The 22,248-nt window shown below is 44.3% G+C and overlaps 1 protein-coding gene across 1 annotated transcript in view; it reads left to right on the top strand.

Moving 5' to 3' along the window:
* Positions 1-19,238, top strand: part of LOC112258898 (UBA-like domain-containing protein 1) — a 28,150-nt gene extending 8,912 nt beyond the window's left edge. The window contains exon 3 of the mRNA XM_024433544.2: positions 16,619-19,238. Within this exon, the coding sequence (XP_024289312.1) occupies positions 16,619-16,945 (327 nt within the window). The 3' untranslated portion in view covers positions 16,946-19,238. The remainder of the gene's footprint in view (positions 1-16,618) is intronic.
* The last annotated feature ends 3,010 nt before the right edge of the window (positions 19,239-22,248 follow it).

Genomic DNA, 22,248 nt, shown 5'->3' with positions numbered 1-22,248 from the left:
GCCCTGGACAATGACCATGATCTGTTCATCACCAGGGCGGAGGGAGGGAGGGAGGGAGGAAGAAGGGAGAGAAAAGAGTAGTGAGGCAAAAAGGAAGGGAGGAAGATAAAGTCAGAGTATTGGTTTTCCAGCAGGGTAGAATAGGGTAATAACAGGGTAATGATGATGAAATATTTGGAGATGAGATGATTCTCCTCAGTTACTAACACAGATCATCTTTGTGTCTGTAGCAGTCTGTCTGGCTGGGTGAAAAAACTTCCACTTTGTCTCAGGATAAATACCATTGGAGTAAACTGAAATCCACTGTATGTTTCCCGTATTGAGAAAGACAGGTGTGTGTGGGTGCATGACTGTGTGTGTCTGCGTGTGTATTTTTGCTCATTGTTCCAAGTTTGCCATCTGTTCAGGCCACGCAGAGTGTATAGTATTTCCCAGTGTGGTGTGTGTGGGGTGTCACAGTACCAGGCAGGCTTGTCCTGAGCTTAGTATGTTCCATTGTGCTGTTCTGCATGTTTCCACGAGCAACACTACCCAGAACGCTGGACCTGGCTAACCACACACACACACACACACACACACACACACACACACACACACACACACACACACACACACACACACACACACACACACACACACACACACACACACACACACACACACACAGGTACAACACACATACACAGATACAACACACACACATGTTCAACACACACACACACACACACACACACACAGGTACAGTCGTGGCCAAAATTTTGAGAATGACACAAATATTAATTTTCACAAAGTCTGTTGCCTCAGTTTGTATGATGGCAATTTGCATATACCTCAGAATGTTATGAAGAGTGCAGGTGAATTGTAATTAATTGCAAAGTACCTCTTTGCCATGCAAATGAACTGAATCCCCCAAAAACATTTCCACTGCATTTCAGCCCTGCCACAAAAGGACCAGCTGACATCATGTCAGTGATTCTCTCGTTAACACAGGTGTGAGTGTTGACGAGGACAAGGCTGGAGATCACTCTGTCATGCTGATTGAGTTCGAATAACAGACTGGAAGCTCCAAAAAGAGGGTGGTGCTTGGAATCATTGTTCTTCCTCTGTCAACCATGGTTACCTTGCAAGGAAACACGTGCCGTCATCATTTCTTTGCATAAAAAGGGCTTCACAGGCAAGGATATTGCTGTCTGTAAGATTGCACCTAAATCAACCATTTATCGGATCATCAGGAACTTCAAGGAGAGCAGTTCAATTGTTGTGAAGAAAGGCTTCAGGGCGCCCAAGAAAGTCCAGCAAGCACCAGGACCGTCTCCTAAAGTTGATTCAGCTGCAGGATTGGGGCACCACCAGTACAGAGCTTGATCAGGAATGGCAGCAGGCTGGTGTGAGTGCATCTGCACGCACAGTGAAGCAAAGACTTTTGGAGGATGGCCTGGTGTCAAGAAGGGCAGCAAAGAAGCCACTTCTCTTTAGAAAAAACTTCAGGGACAGACTGATATTCTGCAAAAAATTGGACTGCTGAGGACTGGGGTAAAGTCATTTCTCTGATGAATCCCCTTTCCGATTGTTTGGGGCATCCGGACAAAAGCTTGTCCGGAGAAGACAAGGTGATCGCTACCTTCAGTCCTGTGTCATGCCAACAGTAAAGCATCCTGAGACCACTCATGTGTGTGGTTGCTTCTCAGCCAAGGGAGTGTGCTCACTCACAATTTTGCCTAAGAACACAGCCATGAATAAAGAATGCTACCAACACATCCTCCAAGAGCAACTGCTCCCAACCATCCAGGAACAGTTTGGTGATGAACAATGCCTTTTCCAGCATGATGAAGCACCTTGCCATAAGGCAAAAGTGATAACTAAGTGGTTCGGGGAACAAAACATCAATATTTTGGGTCCATGGCCAAGAAACTTCCCAGACCTTAATCCCATTGAGAACTTGTGGTCAATCCTTAAGAGGTGGGTGGACAAACAAAAACCCACAAATTATGACAAACTCCAAGCATTGATTATACAAGAATGAGCTGCCATCAGTCAGGATGTGGCCCAGAAGTTAATTGACAGCATGCCAGGGCGGATTGCAGAGGTCTTGAAAAAGAAGGGTCAACACTGCAAATATTGACTCTTTGCATCAACTTCATGTTATTGTCAATAAAAGCCTTTGACACGTATGAAATGCTTGTAATTATACTTCAGTATTCCATAGTAACATCTGACAAAAATATCTAAAGACACTGAAGGAGCGAACTTTGTGGAAATTAATATTTGTGTAATTCTCAAACTTTTGGCCACAACTGTACAACAGGCACAGTACACACACAGGCACAGTACACACACACAGGTGTGTTTACAGCACACACACACACACCCACACACAGGTACAGCGCACACACACACACAGGTACAGTACACACACACACAGGTACAACACCACACACACACACACACAGGTACAGTACACACACACAGGCACAGTATACACACAAGCACAGTATACACACAGGCACAGTATACACACAGGCACAACACACACACACACACACAGGTACAACGCACACACATGACACACAGGCGCAGTACACATGCACACACCCGCAGGTACAGCACACACACACACGCACACAGGCACAGTACGCACAGTACACACACAGGCACAGGTACAGAACACACACACACACACACACAGGCACAGGTACAGAACACACACACGCACACACACACATACACACAGTATACACACAGGCACAGTATACACACAGGCACAGTACACACACACACTCACACACACAGTTACAGCGCACGCACACAGGTACAGCACACACACACACAGGTACAGTACACACACACACACACATGCGCAGTACACATGCATGCACATACACACACCCACAGGTACAGCACACACACGCACACAGGCACAGTACGCACAGTACACACACAGGCACAGGTACAGTACACACACACACACACACACACACACACACACACACACACACACACACACAAACACACACAGGTACAGTACAGGCACAGTACACACACACACACACACATGTACAGTACACACACACATGTACAGTACACACACGCACGCTTTGGTTTCACACACACACACTCTACTTTGTCTCAACCGATAACTGAGAGTGTTGTCCCGCTTGTACGCTACATGACGAAAAGTATGTGGACACCTGCTCGTCAAACATTTCATTCCACTCTTCTGGGAAGGATTTCCACTAGATGTTGGAACATGGCTGCGGGGACTTGCTTCCATTCAGCCACAAGAGCATTAGTGAGGTCGGCACTGATGTTGGGAGATTAGGCCTGGCTCGCAGTCGGGGTTCCAGTTCATCCCAAAGATGTTCAATGTGGTTGAAGTCAGGGCTCTGCAGGCTTGCCAAGTTCTTCCACACCGATCTCGACAAACCATTTCTGTATGGACTCGCTTTGTGTACGGGTCATTGTCATGCTGAAACAGGAAAGGGCCTTCCCCAAACTGTTGCCACAAAGTTGGAAGCACAGAATCATCTAGAATGTCATTGTATGCTATAGCATTAACATTTCCCTTCACTGGAACTAAGGGGCCTAGCCCAAACCATGAAAAACAGCCGCAGTCCATTATTCCTTCTCCACCAAACTTTACAGTTGGCACTATGCATTGGGGCAGGTAGCGTTGTCCTGGCATCCGCCAAACCCAGACTCGTCTGTCGAACTGCCAGATGGTGAAGCGTGATTTATCACTCCAGAGAACACGTTTCCACTGCTCCAGAGTTCAATGGCGATGATCTTTACACCACTCCAGCTGACACTTGGCATTGCACATGGTGATCTTATGCATGTGTGCGGCTGCTTGGTCACGGAAACCCATTTCATGAAGCTCCTGACGAACAGTTCTTGTGCTGACATTGCTTCCAGAGGCAGTTTGGTAGTGAGTGTTCTAAAAGAGGACAGACAATTTTTACATGCTACTCGCTTCAAAACTCAACGGTCTTGTTCTGTGAGCTTGTGTGGCCTACAACTTTGCGGCTGAGCCATTGTTGCTCCTACACGTTTCCACTTCACAATAACAATCACAGCAGCAAGATTTGTGACCTGTTGCACAAGAAAAGGGCAACCCTCTGTCTCTCTTTCTGTCTCGGTCTCTTTATCTTTCTATTTCTGTCTCTCTCTGTCTCGATCTCTGTCTTTGTCTCTCTCTCTCTCTCACACTCTGTCAATCTTTTTCTCTCTCTGTCTCTCTGTTTCTCCGACAGTTCAGACACTGCTGCGAGTCTGTGCATCATCATGCGTCTTATCAGGTTGCTTTACAGTGGAACACAGAGACTCATCAATTATTCCATTACCTACCATATAATTATATTAACTAGCATATTATTATATTAATTGCAGGACATCCTAGTCACCTAGCCCCAAGGGTCCCTGAGAGTCAGAGGAAGCGTCCCAATAGTCTAAAATTGATTGTTTTGCTTATCTCCTCTCCTGTATTTACACAGACTGTATTTGCAAAGGACTGGATCTAGTCACTTTCTCCCTCTGTCACAACACAGGTCGATGACTTTGGAACAGACCTCCTCATTGGACAGAATGGATTTTGAAAACAATCCTGCACAATTCTACGTTATGCTCCGGTACATTCCACATTCAACCAGTTAAGACAGGTGCAGCTTTTTCATGGCTCTCTCAAAAAACTGTAAATACTTCCCTACCCTGTTTATTGAGCAAGGGACGTCATTGGACAGGGATTCATGCCGCGTTCATGTGCTAGTCGGAACTAGGAAACGCAGAAGTTTTCGACTAACTGGTTGAAGTTATACACGTGCTGCGTTCCAGCAGTTAGCAAGTCGGAAATCAGTTAGCAAAAGAACACGAGACTAGACGGAATGTTGGTGGAGAGAAAAATCGAAATAAATAAAAATGGCGAAATAAAATACAATTTCATTGGTCACATACACATGGTTAGCAGATGTTAATGCGAGTGTAGTGAAATGCTTGTGCTTCTAGTTCCGACCATGCAGTATAATCTAACAAGTAATCTAACTATAGAAAGTTACGCCTAAAAACTGATCTAAGGTCAGTTATGTGTTTGGCCCACATAATGGTTAGCGTTAAGATTTGGGGAGGGTAAACTGATCCTAGATCATCTGTGCCGAAGGGCAACTTCTACCCAGATCTTTGTGGTTCTCTAGTTAAACTTTCATGGGTCTGTCTGCAAGGGGTGACATGAAACAGCCACGGAAGGAGAGACAGACAGAGACAACTAACATGTGGTTGAATAATATGCAGGGCTACAGCAGTCATGTAAACGTTTGAACCTCTCCAGGCTGGATAGTGATCGGGAGGAATATCTGCTCCACTTACAAATTCAACACGTTGCTCCCTGTAAACAGGGTTTTATTCAGGAATGTCGTCGGTCAGAGACATTAGTGACGAGTGAGGCCTGGGCTTAAGCCTCACCACAGTGGAGGGCTGGTTGGACAGAGAGACAGAAAGGCAGGATGAAACGTCAGATTGGAGTCCACAGTAAACTTAATGACAGACGTCCTTCAGCCTCACCACAGTGGAGGGCTGGTTGGACAGAGAGACAGAAAGGCAGGATGAAACGTCAGATTGGAGTCCACAGTAAACTTAATGACAGACGTCCTTCAGCCTCACCACAGTGGAGGGCTGGTTGGACAGAGAGACAGAAAGGCAGGATGAAACGTCAGATTGGCGTCCACAGTAAACTTAATGACAGACGTCCTTCAGCCTCACCACAGTGGAGGGCTGGTTGGACAGAGAGACAGAAAGGCAGGATGAAACGTCAGATTGGAGTCCACAGTAAACTTAATGACAGACGTCCTACATACACAAAAATGATGGTTCCTCAAGGGTTCTTTGAGAATGGTGATGGTTCTACGTGGGTAAACCTTTGAGCCCTTCAATGGTTCTTTACAGTTCACAAAAAGGCTATTTGTTCTTTTAGTGATCACTCAAATGTAGGGCCGGCAGCTCATTAGCATATTTTGAGGTGTGATTTGCTCACAGCTCTTTTTGTGCATCCCTGAGTGAGAGTGTCATTCCAGTTGATCTAATGTTGTTGTGTAATGTCAGGACATATTAGTGATGGAAAATCTGGCTCTATTTGCGACTTCAGCTGTTTGACTGCTGCGAGAGAGATTTGCACAATAGGCGATCGTTTGTGAAATGTAGCAGCCGCACAAACTATTGGTTCTGGAGTTTGAATGTTGAGCAGAGGCAAGCTGTGTATGTTCTGGTTCTACAAAGCTGTGTCCATCCATAACATTCAATAATCAATTCATTTTTGCACCATGTAATCATTTCTCAGTTATTTCCCTTGTCTATGCTGCCTGCAGCATGATCTATATTATTACATGATAGACAGTTGGTGGTCAGAGCACGTCTCCGGAGCCGCTGAACCAGAGGAGCACGTATTAATCCTGCTTTAGAATTTAGATCAAACAAACGATTAAAATGAAAGAGTCACTCGGAAATACAAACCATGACTCACGAGTCATTTAAAAAGAGTCTGCGAACTGCACACCACTACTGCAGGTTATACTGTATATGACTATGGCCAGTGTCTTGTGAGAGACCCACTTATGGCCTTCTGTCATTTGAAAGTGATTGACAAAATCAGTCACTAGTTGTCAATTCTCCCCTCGGGGACCCCCAGCTGTTCCAGAGGTAACTGACTTAATTCAACTTGTCAATTCATTCAATAATAACACCTATGGAATTTAACAATATAATATGGTTGACCAGAATAAAACAACCATTATGGTTCTTCAAAATGATTTTCAGATTGAGAAAGGTTATTTTATAGAACCGTTCTCCATAAAGATTCTAGATAGAACCATACAAACGTGTTCTATATAGCCCCAAGAAGGGGTTGTAACCATAGCGAAACCCTTTTTTGGTGCTGTATAGAACCTTTTATTAATGGTTCTTTATAGAATTTTAGGACAGGGTTCTTTATAGTACTATACAGGTTCCATTTAGAACCTTATCAGCATGGTTCTTTATATCAAAAAGGGTTCCGCTATGGTTACAAGCCAAAGAACCCCTATCTGGTACAATTTAGAACCTTTATTTTTGTGTGTATCCATCACCACCAGATCTGTCTTCACCATAACAATGGGCCATCCCCATGACAACGCCTCAGTGTTTGGCTATTTTAGAACACTCTCCTTCTAGAACAAATACACTCTCTCTCTAAATAATGGATGCTGTGGTTGGTAACATGCATTTCTCTTAGTGTGTACATACATGCATTTATGCACCTTTCTCATTTCAAGTGCACATGTCCCCACTCATCCAATCGGATTTGATGCTTTGTCCTCACGCACTGTCCCAGCACCCATTTCAGCATTACCTGGCTGTGTCCTTCACAGACAGACAGGTCCTAATTTGTATCTTCTGCCAGCCTGATCAAGCTACTATGGCTTTACAGCAGGCCGTAATGCTGTAGTCTCCAGTCTGCACAGCCCAGTGTGTGCTGCCTGGCTATGACTGAAAATTAACTGTACACAGACTATTCCTCTGAGCATGTGCTTCCTTCCAGTCTAGATAAACATCAGCACCCTGTCACTGACTGCAAGGTTGAGGACAGACAGACAGACAGACCTCTACAGACACTGACTGCAAGGATGAGGACAGACAGACCTCTACAGACACTGACTGCAAGGTTGAGGACAGACAGACCTCTACAGACACTGACTGCAAGGATGAGGACAGACAGACCTCTACAGACACTGACTGCAAGGTTTAGGACAGACAGACCTCTACAGACACTGACTGCAAGGATGAGGACAGACAGACCTCTACAGACACTGACTGCAAGGATGAGGACAGACAGACCTCTACAGACACTGACTGCAAGGATGAGGACAGACAGACCTCTACAGACACTGACTGCAAGGTTGAGGACAGACAGACCTCTACAGACACTGACTGCAAGGATGAGGACAGACAGACCTCTACAGACACTGACTGCAAGGATGAGGACAGACAGACCTCTACAGACACTGACTGCAAGGTTGAGGACAGACAGACCTCTACAGACACTGACTGCAAGGATGAGGACAGACAGACCTCTACAGACACTGACTGCAAGGATGAGGACAGACAGACCTCTACAGACACTGACTGCAAGGATGAGGACAGACAGACCTCTACAGACACTGACTGCAAGGTTTAGGACAGACAGACAGACCTCTACAGACACTGACTGCAAGGATGAGGACAGACAGACCTCTACAGACACTGACTGCAAGGTTTAGGACAGACAGACAGACCTCTACAGACACTGACTGCAAGGTTGAGGACAGACAGACCTCTACAGACACTGACTGCAAGGATGAGGACAGACAGACCTCTACAGACACTGACTGCAAGGTTGAGGACAGACCGACCTCTACAGACACTGACTGCAAGGATGACGACAGACCTCTACAGACAAGGAGTGTGTTGCAGCCGCTACACTGAGCACCGGTCCTTTTCCCTATGTGTGTGTATGTGTGTGTGTGTGTGTGTGTGTGTGTGTGTGTGTGTGTGTGTGTGTGTGTGTGTGTGTGTGTGTGTGTGTGTGTGTGGAGTGAATGTATGTGAGTGAGAAGGGCATATGTGAGCTCAGCAGTAAGACAATCTGGGGTGGTCCATTTAGCGTAGCAGTGTTACATACTAGTGGTGCTAGGGACAGCTGTATGTTCACCCGCAATAGCTAATAACCCATCCACAACCGCCTGACTATATGTGATAAAGTGAAAATCTCAGGCCCACTCCAGACTCTAAACCACTAATATAGAAAATGCGGAACAATTTTTTTGATAGGGTGCAGGATTGAATTTTTCTTAATATAGAATTTCTGACATTTTGGTAGGCTATTTGTTAGTCAGCTTGTCTATAATTAGATACATGCAGCTTCTCTCCTGTCATTATATGTTGCCCTCACAAGAAACATGTTATAAATTGATATAATGACCGCTTCAATCTAGTTGAAATCAGTAAAGTGTTTTCTGTCATCTCAGGTTCTTTGGGGCTCCCAAGTGGTGCAATGGTTTAAGGCTCTGCATTTCAGTGCAAAAGCTACACTACAGTCCCTGGTTCAAATCCAGTTTGTATCACATCTGCCTGTGATTGGGAGTCCCATAGGGTGGCATGCAATGGCCCAGTGTTGTCTGGGTTTGGCTGGGGTAGGCTGTCATTGTAAATAAGAATTTGTTCTTAACTGGCTTGCCAAGTTACATATAGGATAAATACAATTATTTCTTGGAGCAAAGATGTTTAGGGACCGGGGGGGAAACAGGAAAGATTTTTCTGCGCAAAATGTCCAAATGACTTCAGTTTGACGGTTGTAAGGAAATAGAAATCTGTTAAAACGACCCAACATGTTTCTGATCAGATTTCAGTTCGGCTTGGATGCATATTTTATGTGGATGAAATTACTATCAGCTTTTGTGATGCTGATAAAGACAGCACCTCTACAGACAGTCCCTAACTGCACATTCACATTCTCTCAAGATGCTGATACAAAGAAATCATATTTCTCCCCTCCTGTTCCCAAGTCAAAATTTTGCCTACATTTTGGTGTATAATTTTACTGCATGAAAGGGTTATTACTTCTGCAGGAGTTAATATTAAGGCTATGTGAGAGGTTATAGGCATATAGTCAGTGTCCAGATTTCAGTTTCCATTGAACCCATCTCAACAATAGACTACAGCTCGCTTGCCATCCCATAGGCCTATTTGAAGTCCCCATCTTGTGACTGTGGAATTGGTATAGCGCCTCACAATCATCACCAAATCTTTCCCAAACATTACTTTTCTGGCCCTCACTTCTCTTTTTTTTCAACTCTCCATTTTGCAGCTTTTCGCCTCCGTCAATCGACGTTAACCTTTTCTGACTGGCGATTGGTGTGTAGGCTATTTGGTGGGAGTACAGTTAGCCCCTAAAGCTTAGGGTAATACACTAATGCCAGATAGACTAAAATAAAGAAAAACCTCAATGTAGCCTATAGATATAAATTGCACAACAATGATACATTTATGGATTTTTCAAGGTATTGTTTTCTCAACCCGCCCATCATCCTCCCTAAACTGTGGGTTATGAGTCAACACGCGTATCACTATTTCAATACCTAAGTAGAGGAAATAGGGAGGAAGTAGAGGGGTTAACCAGGAAGTAGAGGGGTAACCATGAAGGAAAGGGCATTTCCTCTCGCTGCAGGGTGTCTGTACATACATGGCATGTATTTTGTTATAAGCTAAGAGTGTTGTGTAGACACAGTACTCGTGACCCATTCTCAAAATTAGCATTCATCGTCACAAGTTGGGCTATTCTTGTTTACCTCCGGTCCTGCTGTTGGGAGTTGAAGGCTGTGTAACGTCTTGTTGTAGTTCAGGAATAGATAGTAGCTACAGTGGGGCAAAAAAAGTATTTAGTCAGCCACCAATTGTGCAAGTTCTCCCACTTAAAAAAGATGAGAGAGGCCTGTAATTCTCATCAGAGGCACACTTCAACTATGACAGACAAAATGAGGGGAAAAAATCCAGAAAATCACATTGTAGGATTTTTTATGAATTTATTTGCAAATTATGGTGGAAAATACGTTTTTGGTCACCTACAAAACAAGCAAGATTTCTGGCTCTCACAGACCTGTAACTTCTTCTTTAAGAGGCTCCTCTGTCCTTCACTCGTTACCTGTATTAATGGCACCTGTTTGAACTTGTTATCAGTATAAAAGAAACCTGTCCACAACCTCAAACAGTCACACTCCAAACTCCACTATGGCCAAGACCAAAAAGCTGTCAAAGGACACCAGAAACAAAATTGTAGACCTGCACCAGGCTGGGAAGACTGAATCTGCAATAAGTAAGCAGCTTGGTTTGAAGAAATCAACTGTGGGAGCAATTATTAGGAAATGGAAGATATACAAGACCACTGATAATCTCCCTCGATCTGGGGCTCCACGCAAAGATCTCACCCCGTGGGGTCAGAATGATCACAAGAACGGTGAGCAAAAATCCCAGAACCACACAGGGGGACCTAGTGAACGACCTGCAGAGAGCTGGGACCAAAGTAACAAAGCCTACCATCAGTAACACACTACGCCGCCAGGGACTCAAATCCTACAGTGCCAGACGTGTCCCCCTGCTTAAGCCAGTACATGTCCAGGCCCGTCTGAAGTTTGCTAGAGAGCATTTGGATGATCCAGAAGAAGATTGGGAGAATGTCATATGGTCAGATGAAACCAAAATATAACTTTTTGGTAAAAACTCAACTCGTTGTGTTTGGAGGACAAAGAATGCTGAGTTGCATCCAAAGAACACCATACCTACTGTGAAGCATGGGGGTGGAAACATCATGCTTTGGGGCTGTTTTTCTGCGAAGGGACCAGGACAACTGATCCGTGTAAAGGAAAGAATGAATGGGGCTATGTATCGTGAGATTTTGAGTGAAAACCTCCTTCCATCAGCAAGGGCATTGAAGATGAAAAGTGGCTGGGTCTTTCAGCATGACAATGATCCCAAACACACCGCCCGGGCAACGAAGGAGTGGCTTCGTAAGAAGCATTTCAAGGTCCTGGAGTGGCCTAGCCAGTCTCCAGATCTCAACCCCATAGAAAATCTTTGGAGGGAGTTGAAAGTCTGTGTTGCCCAGCAACAGCCCCAAAATATCACTGCTCTAGAGGAGATCTGCATGGAGGAATGGACCAAAATACCAGCAACAGTGTGTGAAAACCTTGTGAAGACTTACAGAAAACGTTTGACCTCTGTCATTGCCAACAAAGGGTATATAACAAAGTATTGAGATAAACTTTTGTTATTGACCAAATACTTATTTTCCACCATAATTTGCAAATAAATTCATTAAAAATTCTACAATGTGATTTTCTGGATTTTTTTTCTGATTTTGTCTGTCATAGTTGAAGTGTACCTATGGTGAAAATTACAGGCCTCTCTCATCTTTTTAAGTGGGAGAAATTGCACAATTGGTGGCTGACTAAATACTTTTTCGCCCCACTCTATTTGGGGCTGCCTGTGTAACGTCTTGTTGTTGAGGTCAGGAATAGACAGTAGTCTATAATAATAATATCGATGTAGAGTACAGGAAACTGGCCCTGGAAGAACCAGGCCTCTGGGAGTGAGATGCTGTGTCTTGTTGCTACAACACTCTGAGGAGTGTGTTATGAAGACAGTGTTTACGCCTGCCTGGCCTGGCTCCTGAACTGCAGGAAGGTGATGGTTGGCTGGTGTTGTTTTGGGGAGGGAGGATGGGGAGGATGGGAGTTGGCAGAGAGATATGTCAGGGTACTGCTAACAGGATGTGAGGTCGTGGAGAGGCTGAACCCAAACACAGGTTGTTAGGAACCGAACAGAGAAAAGGGTGGGAGGAATGTCGTCAGGATCCTCAGGGAGAGAAAGGATGGGATTCCCCTACATTCCCCTCTATTTTGGACTGACCATATACAGGCTTAGATACTGGCCTCCTCATCCTGGATGCAGTGATGGTGTGTAACATGTAGTGATGGTGTGTAACATATAGTGATGGTGTGTAACATATAGTGATGGTGTGTAACATATAGTGATGGTGTGTAACATAGGGATGGTGTGTAACATATAGGGATGGTGTGTAACATATAGTTTTGGTGTGTAACATATAGTGATGGTGTGTAACATGTAGTGATGGTGTGTAACATATAGTGATGGTGTGTAACATATAGTGATGGTGTGTAACATATAGTGATGGTGTGTAACATATAGGGATGGTGTGTAACATATAGTTTTGGTGTGTAACATATATTTTTGGTGTGTAACATATAGTGATGGTGTGTAACATATAGGGTTGGTGTGTAACATATAGGGATGGTGTGTAACATATAGTGATGGTGTGTAACATATAGTGATGGTGTGTAACATATAGTGATGGTGTGTAACATATAAGGATGGTGTGTAACATATAGTGATGGTGTGTAACATATAGTGATGGTGTGTAACATATAAGGATGGTGTGTAACATATAAGGATGGTGTGTAACATTGTGATGGTGTGTAACATACAGTGATGGTGTGTAACATAACTGTATGTTACACACCATCACTGTATGTTACACACCATCACTATATTATATACAGTATGTATAAGAATAGTGTCAATAACAATATCAGTGATAGATGAGGTAGTTATATGCATACAATCAGGGGTAAAGTGGCTGAGCAGCAGGATAAAAAAATAAATAGTAGCAACAACGTTTGGTGTGTGTTAGGAGAGAGTCATTTGAATAGAGGCACTGCAGATTGTGCTGATGACTGGTCCGTCCGAACCACGCATGAACAAGGAAATCTATATTCGGAGAGCCTGTTTCTGTCCTGTCCTTAACTTTGATGCAGGGCATCTGATGTCCATAGCCTCTTTGTTGCAAAACTCCCTGATCTTCTCAAAAATATAAGTTTGTCTAGCAGTGTCCAGTCCAGGTGGTGCTTGTACAGGCAGACCATCTATGGGAGGAAGGATGTCAGCGTTGCGCAGCAGCTAAAACCTGGCCCCGACTGAGTCCAATGCTCCTTGGTGACAACATCAGGCTTCAGAGCATCGAAGCTGTAAAACAGGAAATAACAAAAAGACATTACAACCTTGAACTACATCAATTCACCTCCCAAGTTTAGATAGGAAGAATAACCTCATACAATTCAATGAAAATGCTATTCACCTGAAGAGCTGGTACTGCTTGATCTGTGGCAGCGGCCTGAAGTACGGAGTCAGGTGTTGTTGCCAGCCATAGCGTTCCACCAGCACCGTACCATCCTCCAGTCCAACCAGCTGTGGGATGTTGACCCCTGTCACAGTGCTGTTCTTCACAACACCAGCCATCTCAGACCAAGTGTTCACTCTGGTCTTTCTGAAGCGCTGCTTGATGAGGCTGAAGCACCAGTCAGGGGCAACTTGGTGTGGCCTGGGATCAGGAAGTCAAGGTCCAGACTGTGAGCTTGTGCATGGTCCGCCAGGCACAATACCAGAGCACAAACTTGTTCTTGTTTTGGCCACTGCAGTTATTACAATTCAGGTCCACACGTGTTTCCCCAACTCCGTAGTTGGTGAAGAAATGGTGCATGTAGTTGATGACTGCGCTGCTGCCTTTGCTGAATGACATGCTTTCATCAATCAAGTAGTTGACTTGTTGTGGTATTCCTTCACAGCAGACACCAAACAAGCCACACTTGCGAGGAGTTATTAAAAATTAGATGGGACTTGGCTGCATAGAGCCAGAAGGACAGTGCACCTGCAAACAACAAAATAACAGTAAGATAAGTTCATGAAAAGAAAATGTAATTTAAAACTTGATACCATTTTTTAAATTCATCATTGTCAGCTAAGTTTAACTTAGCTACAAATGTGCAGAGCTGCACACCCCCGGACAGGGCCAAACAGGAAGGATATAACCCCACCCACTTTGCCAAAGCACAGCCCCCACACCACTAGAGGGATATCTTCAACCACCAACTTACCATCCTGAGACAAGGCCGAGTATAGCCCACAAAGATCTCCGCCGCGGCACATCCCAAGGGGGGGCGCCAACCCAGACAGGAAGATCACATCAGTGACTCAACCCACTCATGTGACGCACCCCTCCTAGGGACGGTATGAAAGAGCCCCAGTAAGCCAGTGACTCAGCCCCTGTAATAGGGTTAGAGGCAGAGAATCCCAGTGGAACCGGCCAGGGACCGGCCAGGGAGAGACAGCAAGGGCGGTTCGTTGCTCCAGAGCCTTTCCGTTCACCTTCCCACTCCTGGGCCAGACTACACTCAATCATATGACCCACTGAAGAGATGAGTCTTCAGTAAAGACTTAAAGGTTGAGACCGAGTTTGCGTCTCTTACATGGGTAGGCAGACCATTCCATAAAAATGGAGCTCTATAGGAGAAAGCCCTGCCTCCAGCTGTTTGCTTAGAAATTCTAGGGACAATTAGGAGGCCTGCGTCTTGTGACCGTAGCGTACATATAGGTATGTACGGCAGGACCAAATCAGAGAGATAGGTAGGAGCAAGCCCATGTAATGCTTTGTAGGTTAGCAGTAAAAACCTTGAAATCAGCCCTTGCCATGACAGGAAGCCAGTGTAGGGAGGCTAGCACTGGAGTAATATGATCAAGTTTTTTGGTTCTAGTCAGGATTCTAGCAGCCGTATTTAGCACTAACTAAAGTTTATTTAGTGCTTTATCCGGGTAGCCGGAAAGTAGAGCATTGCAGTAGTCTAACCTAGAAGTGACAAAAGCATAGATAGCCGTAATCACTGTCAGACACACCTGGCTAACTTGATGGGTTGTGTAATCATCTGGCAAAGTGGAGTCTTTTTTGTTCAGGCATGCTAGCTAAACAATGTAGCATAATGCCAATCCATAGAGTACTAGACATACAAACCGATTGTCATAGCTAGCTTGGCATTCTAAGATAACATTACTACACACAGATCATAGATGTAATGTTAGCTAGCGAGCCAGCCAGCCATCTAACATCAGCTAGCTAGCTAACAGTAAGCTTTAACTTAGTCTTTTGTTTATACCTGAAGCTAGCTAGCTAAACAATGAACCATAATATCAATCCTTAGAGTACTAGCAATACAAACCGATTGTTGTAGCTAGCTAAAGTTAACCAAATCGGTTCAGACTGCAACCCCTTTCATTAAATAATAAGTCCTGTATCGTTTCCTTTTTGTTTGTACAGCTTGCTTGGTCCGTTGTTGTGTCAAGTCACTCTGGTTCACACTACCTGTGTGCAATGCCATAAGAATCAGCTTAAACTTTAGCCCCCACCCAAACTCTGACCATTTTACTCACCCTAGCAGAGCTGGTTAGGCTGTTTTCATGTTCTCCAGAGTGTTGGTGACTGTAACTGTTCTCCTGGCAACAATTTAATTACGCTTTTTTTGCCGTGTTTACTGACGCCAGCCAAATCCAACCGGTGTTGAGCGTGTGTACATTCATCAGTTATTCTGCGCTCTGGCACACTCGGACAGAGTGCTCTGACACAGTTGTTTGTGTTGACATTCTATTGAAATGGATACTTGCATAGTGGAGTCTTTCGTTAAGTTTTACTACGCAATACATGTTTTTATAAGCAGCGTTAGACAGGTTTCCTAGACATACTGACCAGCTCAAATAGACAGAAGCGTACTATATGGCAGACCAATCCAAACTCTCAGTGTATGGGGCAGCAGGTAGCCTAGTACTTATAGCGTTGGTCTAATAACCGAAAGGTTGAAAGATCGAATCCCTGAGCTGACAAGGTAAAAATCTGTCGTTCTGCCCCTGAACAAGGAAGTTAACCCACTGTTCCTAGGCTGTCTTTGAAAATAAGAATTTGTTCTCAAGTAACTTGCCTAGATAAATAAAAATTAAGGCAATTGAAAATTCACAAGGCATTTCTGCCCAAAAAACTATTTTGATTTTAGAGTTCAAACGGCTCTCCTGTGAAGTATCGACCATGACATACGCCTAGTTTCCTGAAACGTGTCACACACAGTGATGGTGTGTCACACACAGTGATGGTGTGTCACACAGTGATGTTTATGAACAGTATGGGCTCCTCCTCTTCTGTCCCTCTAACATCTCTGTCTCTCTCCTCCAGATGTGCACCCCAGCTAACACACCGGCCACCCCACCCAACTTCCCTGACGCCCTCACCATGTTTTCCCGGCTGAAGGCCTCAGAGAGCTTCACCACCAGCAGCCCCATGGCCTCCATGGCCACCTCTCCCCCTCCTCCACACGATTGCTGGGGCGTGCCACCGCCCCCCATGCCCATGAGCGGCCCACAGGGTCAGGGACTCTGGATTCAGGGGGAGCCACCCTCCCACCCTGCAGCCTGGCCCACGGGGGTCACCATTAACCCCCACACCCACCAACACCCGGCCACCGAACAGAAGGCGAGTGTGGCCATGGAGGCCGAGAGATGAGGGGCCAGGACTGGATGGCCCTGGGGGGAGGAAGGGAGAGGGAGGGATGGGTGAGGAGGAAAGGAAAGGTGAAGGTGTCTCTTTCCAATTGAGGATGGGAGGGTGAAGACAAAGACAGCTACGTAAACCAAGAAAAACCAAGCAACTACATAATGTGGACATTTCAACAAGAGGTGGAGAAAATGATTCAAATAAGGAATCAAAAGGAAAACATTTTAATGGAAAAAGCAGTGCACACACTTAGCAATAAGAGAGCAACTGAAATCTTTGTTAGTTTGTTTTTCTTCTCTCTCAGTAAATGTATAGATAAGACAAAGAAATGTATGGAACTAAAGGTAATCACCATCATGCTTATGTTTTCTGACATTTAAAAGGCAGCAACTGTTTCTTCTCTTGTTCTTCTTCTTTTCTTTTTGTCTGTCCATCCAGTGTTTCCCCTATACTGGGGACCTGTGATAAGAAGTGTTTGTGTTGCATGGAGAGAGAGAATCTGTCCATCCAGTGTTTTACCTCTACTGGGGACCTGTGATAAGAAGTGTTTGTGTTGCATGGAGAGAGAGAATCTGTCCATCCAGTGTTTCCCCTATACTGGGGACCTGTGATAAGAAGTGTTTGTGTTGCATGGAGAGAGAGAATCTGTCCATCCAGTGTTTTACCTCTACTGGGGACCTGTGATAAGAAGTGTTTGTGTTGCATGGAGAGAGAGAATCTGTCCATCCAGTGTTTCCCCTCTAATGGGGACCTGTGATAAGAAGTGTTTGTGTTGCATGGAGAGAGAGAATCTGTCCATCCAGTGTTTCCCCTCTAATGGGGACCTGTGATAAGATGTGTTTGTGTTGCATGGAGAGAGAGAATCTGTCCATCCAGTGTTTCCCCTCTACTGGGGACCTGTGATAAGAAGTGTTTGTGTTGCATGGAGAGAGAGAATCTGTCCATCCAGTGTTTTCCCTCTACTGGAGAACAGTGATAAGATGTGTTTGCGTTGCATGGAGAGAGAGAGAATCTGTCCATCCAGTGTTTTCTCTCTACTGGAGAACAGTGATAAGATGTGTTTGCGTTGCATGGAGAGAGAGAGAATCTGTCCATCCAGTGTTTTCCCTCTACTGGGGACCTGTGATAAGAAGTGTTTGTGTTGCATGGAGAGAGAGAATCTGGCAGTGTAATGTTTTACTCTAGTATTCTCAACATGTGTGCAGTGTAACCGTCATGCACACTTACACACTCAACTAGCGAGCAGAAGAAACAGTGACATAGTTTTCATTACCCATCGGAAGGTGGAACTCTTCTTACCTCACCTGGTGGTCACCTGACTTTTTTCAGCCTATCAGGGATTCTCAACTGTTTGACAATGCAGAATTTTTTTTTTAAACTGATTGTAATTTTTCAACTCTGGTATTTTCTCATGACGATGACACTGTTCACTGCTATAGCTTTTCTTTCCAATGAAGGGTGATGCTTTACTATTAACCTGTTCTGGAAGATAGAACAGGCCACTGCAATGGTTCTGCAGATTTGGGTATTATATAAAAATCATGGTTTGATATATTAAAGTTCATGTTTTTCTTGGTGGGAGGGATGGATGGGGTTTTGGAGGATTCGAGAGTGGGCGGGATTTGTTTATGTTGTGTTTGGGAAGAGCCAATCGGAGAAGCTAATAATAAATCTACAGAAAAAACAGACTACTATAAATACATTGACCATTTGTAAAGCAGAACTTGCCATTTTGCATGAGGGATACTGTCTTGTAGCAAACACTTGAAACCGAGACGTGTTTCTGGCTGTTGGCGCAGGGGATACTACATGGGTTATCCCTCTGATTTATAATTTGTATAGCAGCATAATACAACTGGTTATGATCACGCGTGTACTGTGATCCTGCCTATAGCAGATTATGTAAAGCATTGATTTAAGACAATATTCACATGCAGGGACAGCCCCGTTCAGTTTTGTTGTCCTTGGGTTATTTCAATTGAATAAAGAATATAAAATAAACCCAGCTAGAAATCATTGTTTATGTAAGTTCTTTTTTTAGGCAGAACATTTTCAGGAAAATATAATTATAATTCTGAGTAAACCATCTTTAATTTTACTAAAATAATGTTTCAGTTCATCCCTTTTCCATCATTTTTGTTTGAATCTGGGAATCTTGGGATGGCCTATACCTGAATGGTTTTTCAGTGTATGTTTCCCCCTGTGTGACTGTATTACCATTCCCACAATATTTGTGGACTACCTGATAATTAACTTAGCATTTTTTGTGTTCCTAAATAAATATTGTATGTCAACCTACACAGTATGATCTCTCTTTAGTTGTGACTGAACTGAATGTAGCCATCAGTTGGTGAAAGATATAGAGATAGATTTAGAGAAGAGATGGGTAGATATAGATAGAGAAAAGAGTTGAGGGAGAAAGGGTGAGTCAGCTTGGGTGAATCTAAATGTTTTAACCGTGACACAGAGAAGATGGATGAATCCTAATCGACACGCCTGGCTACTCTAGAGAGGAACAGGGATTTAATCCACCAGTCCAGTGTCAGACCGAAGTACTCCTAACTCTAGTTTGACCAGTTGACTACTGTCTGTCTGTTGGTCCCTCTAGACTCTTAACTAGTTTAACCAGTATACTTGTTTACGTGCTGCTGTGCGGTTTGTTGCTAACCTTACTTTGCTACCTGCCAACTTTATGGTTTTTAGTTACCGTTTATATTTTTAGTTTTTCCCTCGCTCAACTTTTTTCATTCAACTTTTTCACCCTGGACGCTTTATCTGGACATGGTTCGTCAGGACCTAAACCAGACGAAGCACAGTAGTAACATTAACATGATGCCTTCTAATTGCAGACGCTGTACTCATAATATACAGGAGAACGATTGCCTTACGGCGAGGATAGCTGTGCTACAAGCCCAGCTTCAGACGCAATAGTTAGGCAAGGGTAATTTGGGAAAGGACACTGTGGGAAAGGCAAGTGTGGGAAAGGACACTGTTTCAGCGTCTGTGCAACCAGTAAGTACAGATAGTAGTTTAAATCCCTTCGCACAGTCCCCGCAGCCAGACAATTTTCTCATGGCTTCTGGAAGGAAATGCTGTAGGAATGCTCAACCGGTGTCGCTCATTCAGCTGACAGAAACATTCAATCGGTTCTCCCCATTAAGCAATGGGTTGGAGTCAGAGGCCGAGCCTTCTCTGATCTCTACTCCCGTTATGGGGTCTGAGACGCCGAAGCCTCCCACCATTAGCTCTGACAAATTGAAAACCCTAGTCATTGGCGACTCCATTACCCGCAGTATTAGACTTAAAACGAATCATCCAGCGATCATACACTGTTTACCGGGGGCAGGGCTACCGACGTTAAGGCTAATCTGAAGATGGTGTTGGCTAAAACTGCCGAGAATAGGGATATTGTTATCCACGTCAGCACCAACGATGTTAGGATGAAAGAGTCAGAGGTCACCAAGCACAACATAGCTTCAGCATGTAATCAGCTAGAAAGATGTGTCGGCATCGAGTAATTGTCTCTGGCCCCCTCCCAGTTAAGGGGAGTGATGAGCTCTACAGCAGAGTCTCACAACTCAATCGCTGGTTGAAAACTGTTTTCTGCCCCTCCCAAAAGATAGAATTTGTAGATAATTGGCCTTCTTTCTGGGACTCACCTACAAACAGGACCAAGCCTGGCCTGCTGAGGAGTGATTGACTTCACCCTAGCTGGAGGGGTGCTCTCATATATAGGGCTCTAACTCCTCTAGCTCCACAATGAGAGTGCAGGCCAAGCAGCAGGCTGTTAGCCAGCCTGCCAGCTTAGTGGAGTCAGCTCAGCTATCCCCATTGAGACCGTGTCTGTGCCTCGATCTAGGTTGTGCAAAACTAAACATGGCCGTGTTCACTTTAGCAATCTCACTGGAATAAAGACCTCCTCCATTCCTGTCATTATTGGAAGACGTTATGATATCTCACATCTCAAAATAGGGCTACTTAATGTTGGAACCCTCACTTCCAAGGCAGTTATAGTCAATTAACTAATCACTGATCAGAATCTTGATGTGATTGGCCTGACTGAAACATGGCTTAAGCCTGATGAATTTACTGTGTTGAATGAGGCATCACCTCCTGGTTACACTAGTGACCATATCCCCCACGCATCCCGCAAAGGCGGAGGTGTTGCTAACATTTACGATAGCAAATAAAACATTTTTAAAAACGACTGAGTTTTCATCTTTTGAGCTTCTAGTCATGAAATCTATGCAGCCTACTCAATTACGTTTTATAGCTGAAGTTAACAGGCCTCCTGGGCCATATACAGCATTCCTCACTGAGTTCTCTGGATTTCTATCAGACTTTGTAGTCATGGCAGATACTATTCAAATTTTTGGTGACTAATTTTCACATGGAAAAGTCCACAGACCCACTCCAAAAGGCTTTTGGAGCCATCATCGACTCAGTGGGTTTTGTCCAACATGTCTCCAGACCTACTCACTACCAGTCATACTCTGTCCCGTGGAATAAATGTTGAGGATCTTAATGTTTTTCGTCATAATTCTGGACTATCGACCACCATTGTATTGCGTTTGCAATTGCAACAAATAATCTGCTCAGACCCAAACCAAGGATCATCAAAAGCCATGCTATAAATTCTCGGACAACCTAATGATTCCTAGATGCCCTTCCAGACTCCCTCCACCTACCCAAGGACGTCAGAGTACAAAAATCAGTTAACCACCAACTCAATTGAACCTTGTGTAATACCCTAGATGCAGTCGCACCCCTAAAAACAAACAAAAAATTGTCATAAGAAACTAGCTCCCTGGTATACAGAAAATACCCGAGCTCTGAAGCTTCCAGAAAATTGGAAAGGAAATGGAGCTACAGCAAATTGGAAGTCTTCCGACTAGCTTGGAGAGACGGTACAGTATTCGACGAGCCCTCACTGCTGCTACATCATCCTATTTTTCCAACTTAATTGAGGAGAATAAGAACAATTCAAAATGTATTTTTGATACTGTCGCAAAAAGCAACATTCCCCAAGAGAGGATGGCTTTCACTTCAGCAGTGATAAATTCATGAACTTCTTTGACGAAAAGGTCATGATCATTAGAAAAAAAATTACGGACTTAGTTGTCCCGAAAAAGCTTAGTTGTCCCGAGTCTACACAACACTGCCAGGACCTAGGATCAAGGGAGACACTCAAGTTTTTAATACTATATCTCTTAATCATGGCCTCTAAACCTTCAAGATGCGTACAGGACCCTATTCAAACTAAACTACTGAAAGAGCTGCTTCCTGTGCTTGGCCCTCCTATGTTGAACATA

The sequence above is a fragment of the Oncorhynchus tshawytscha genome, linkage group LG01 (genome assembly GCF_018296145.1).
Source record: "Oncorhynchus tshawytscha isolate Ot180627B linkage group LG01, Otsh_v2.0, whole genome shotgun sequence".
NCBI lineage: Eukaryota > Metazoa > Chordata > Actinopteri > Salmoniformes > Salmonidae > Oncorhynchus > Oncorhynchus tshawytscha.
This window is presented reverse-complemented; position numbering and strand designations above follow the sequence as displayed.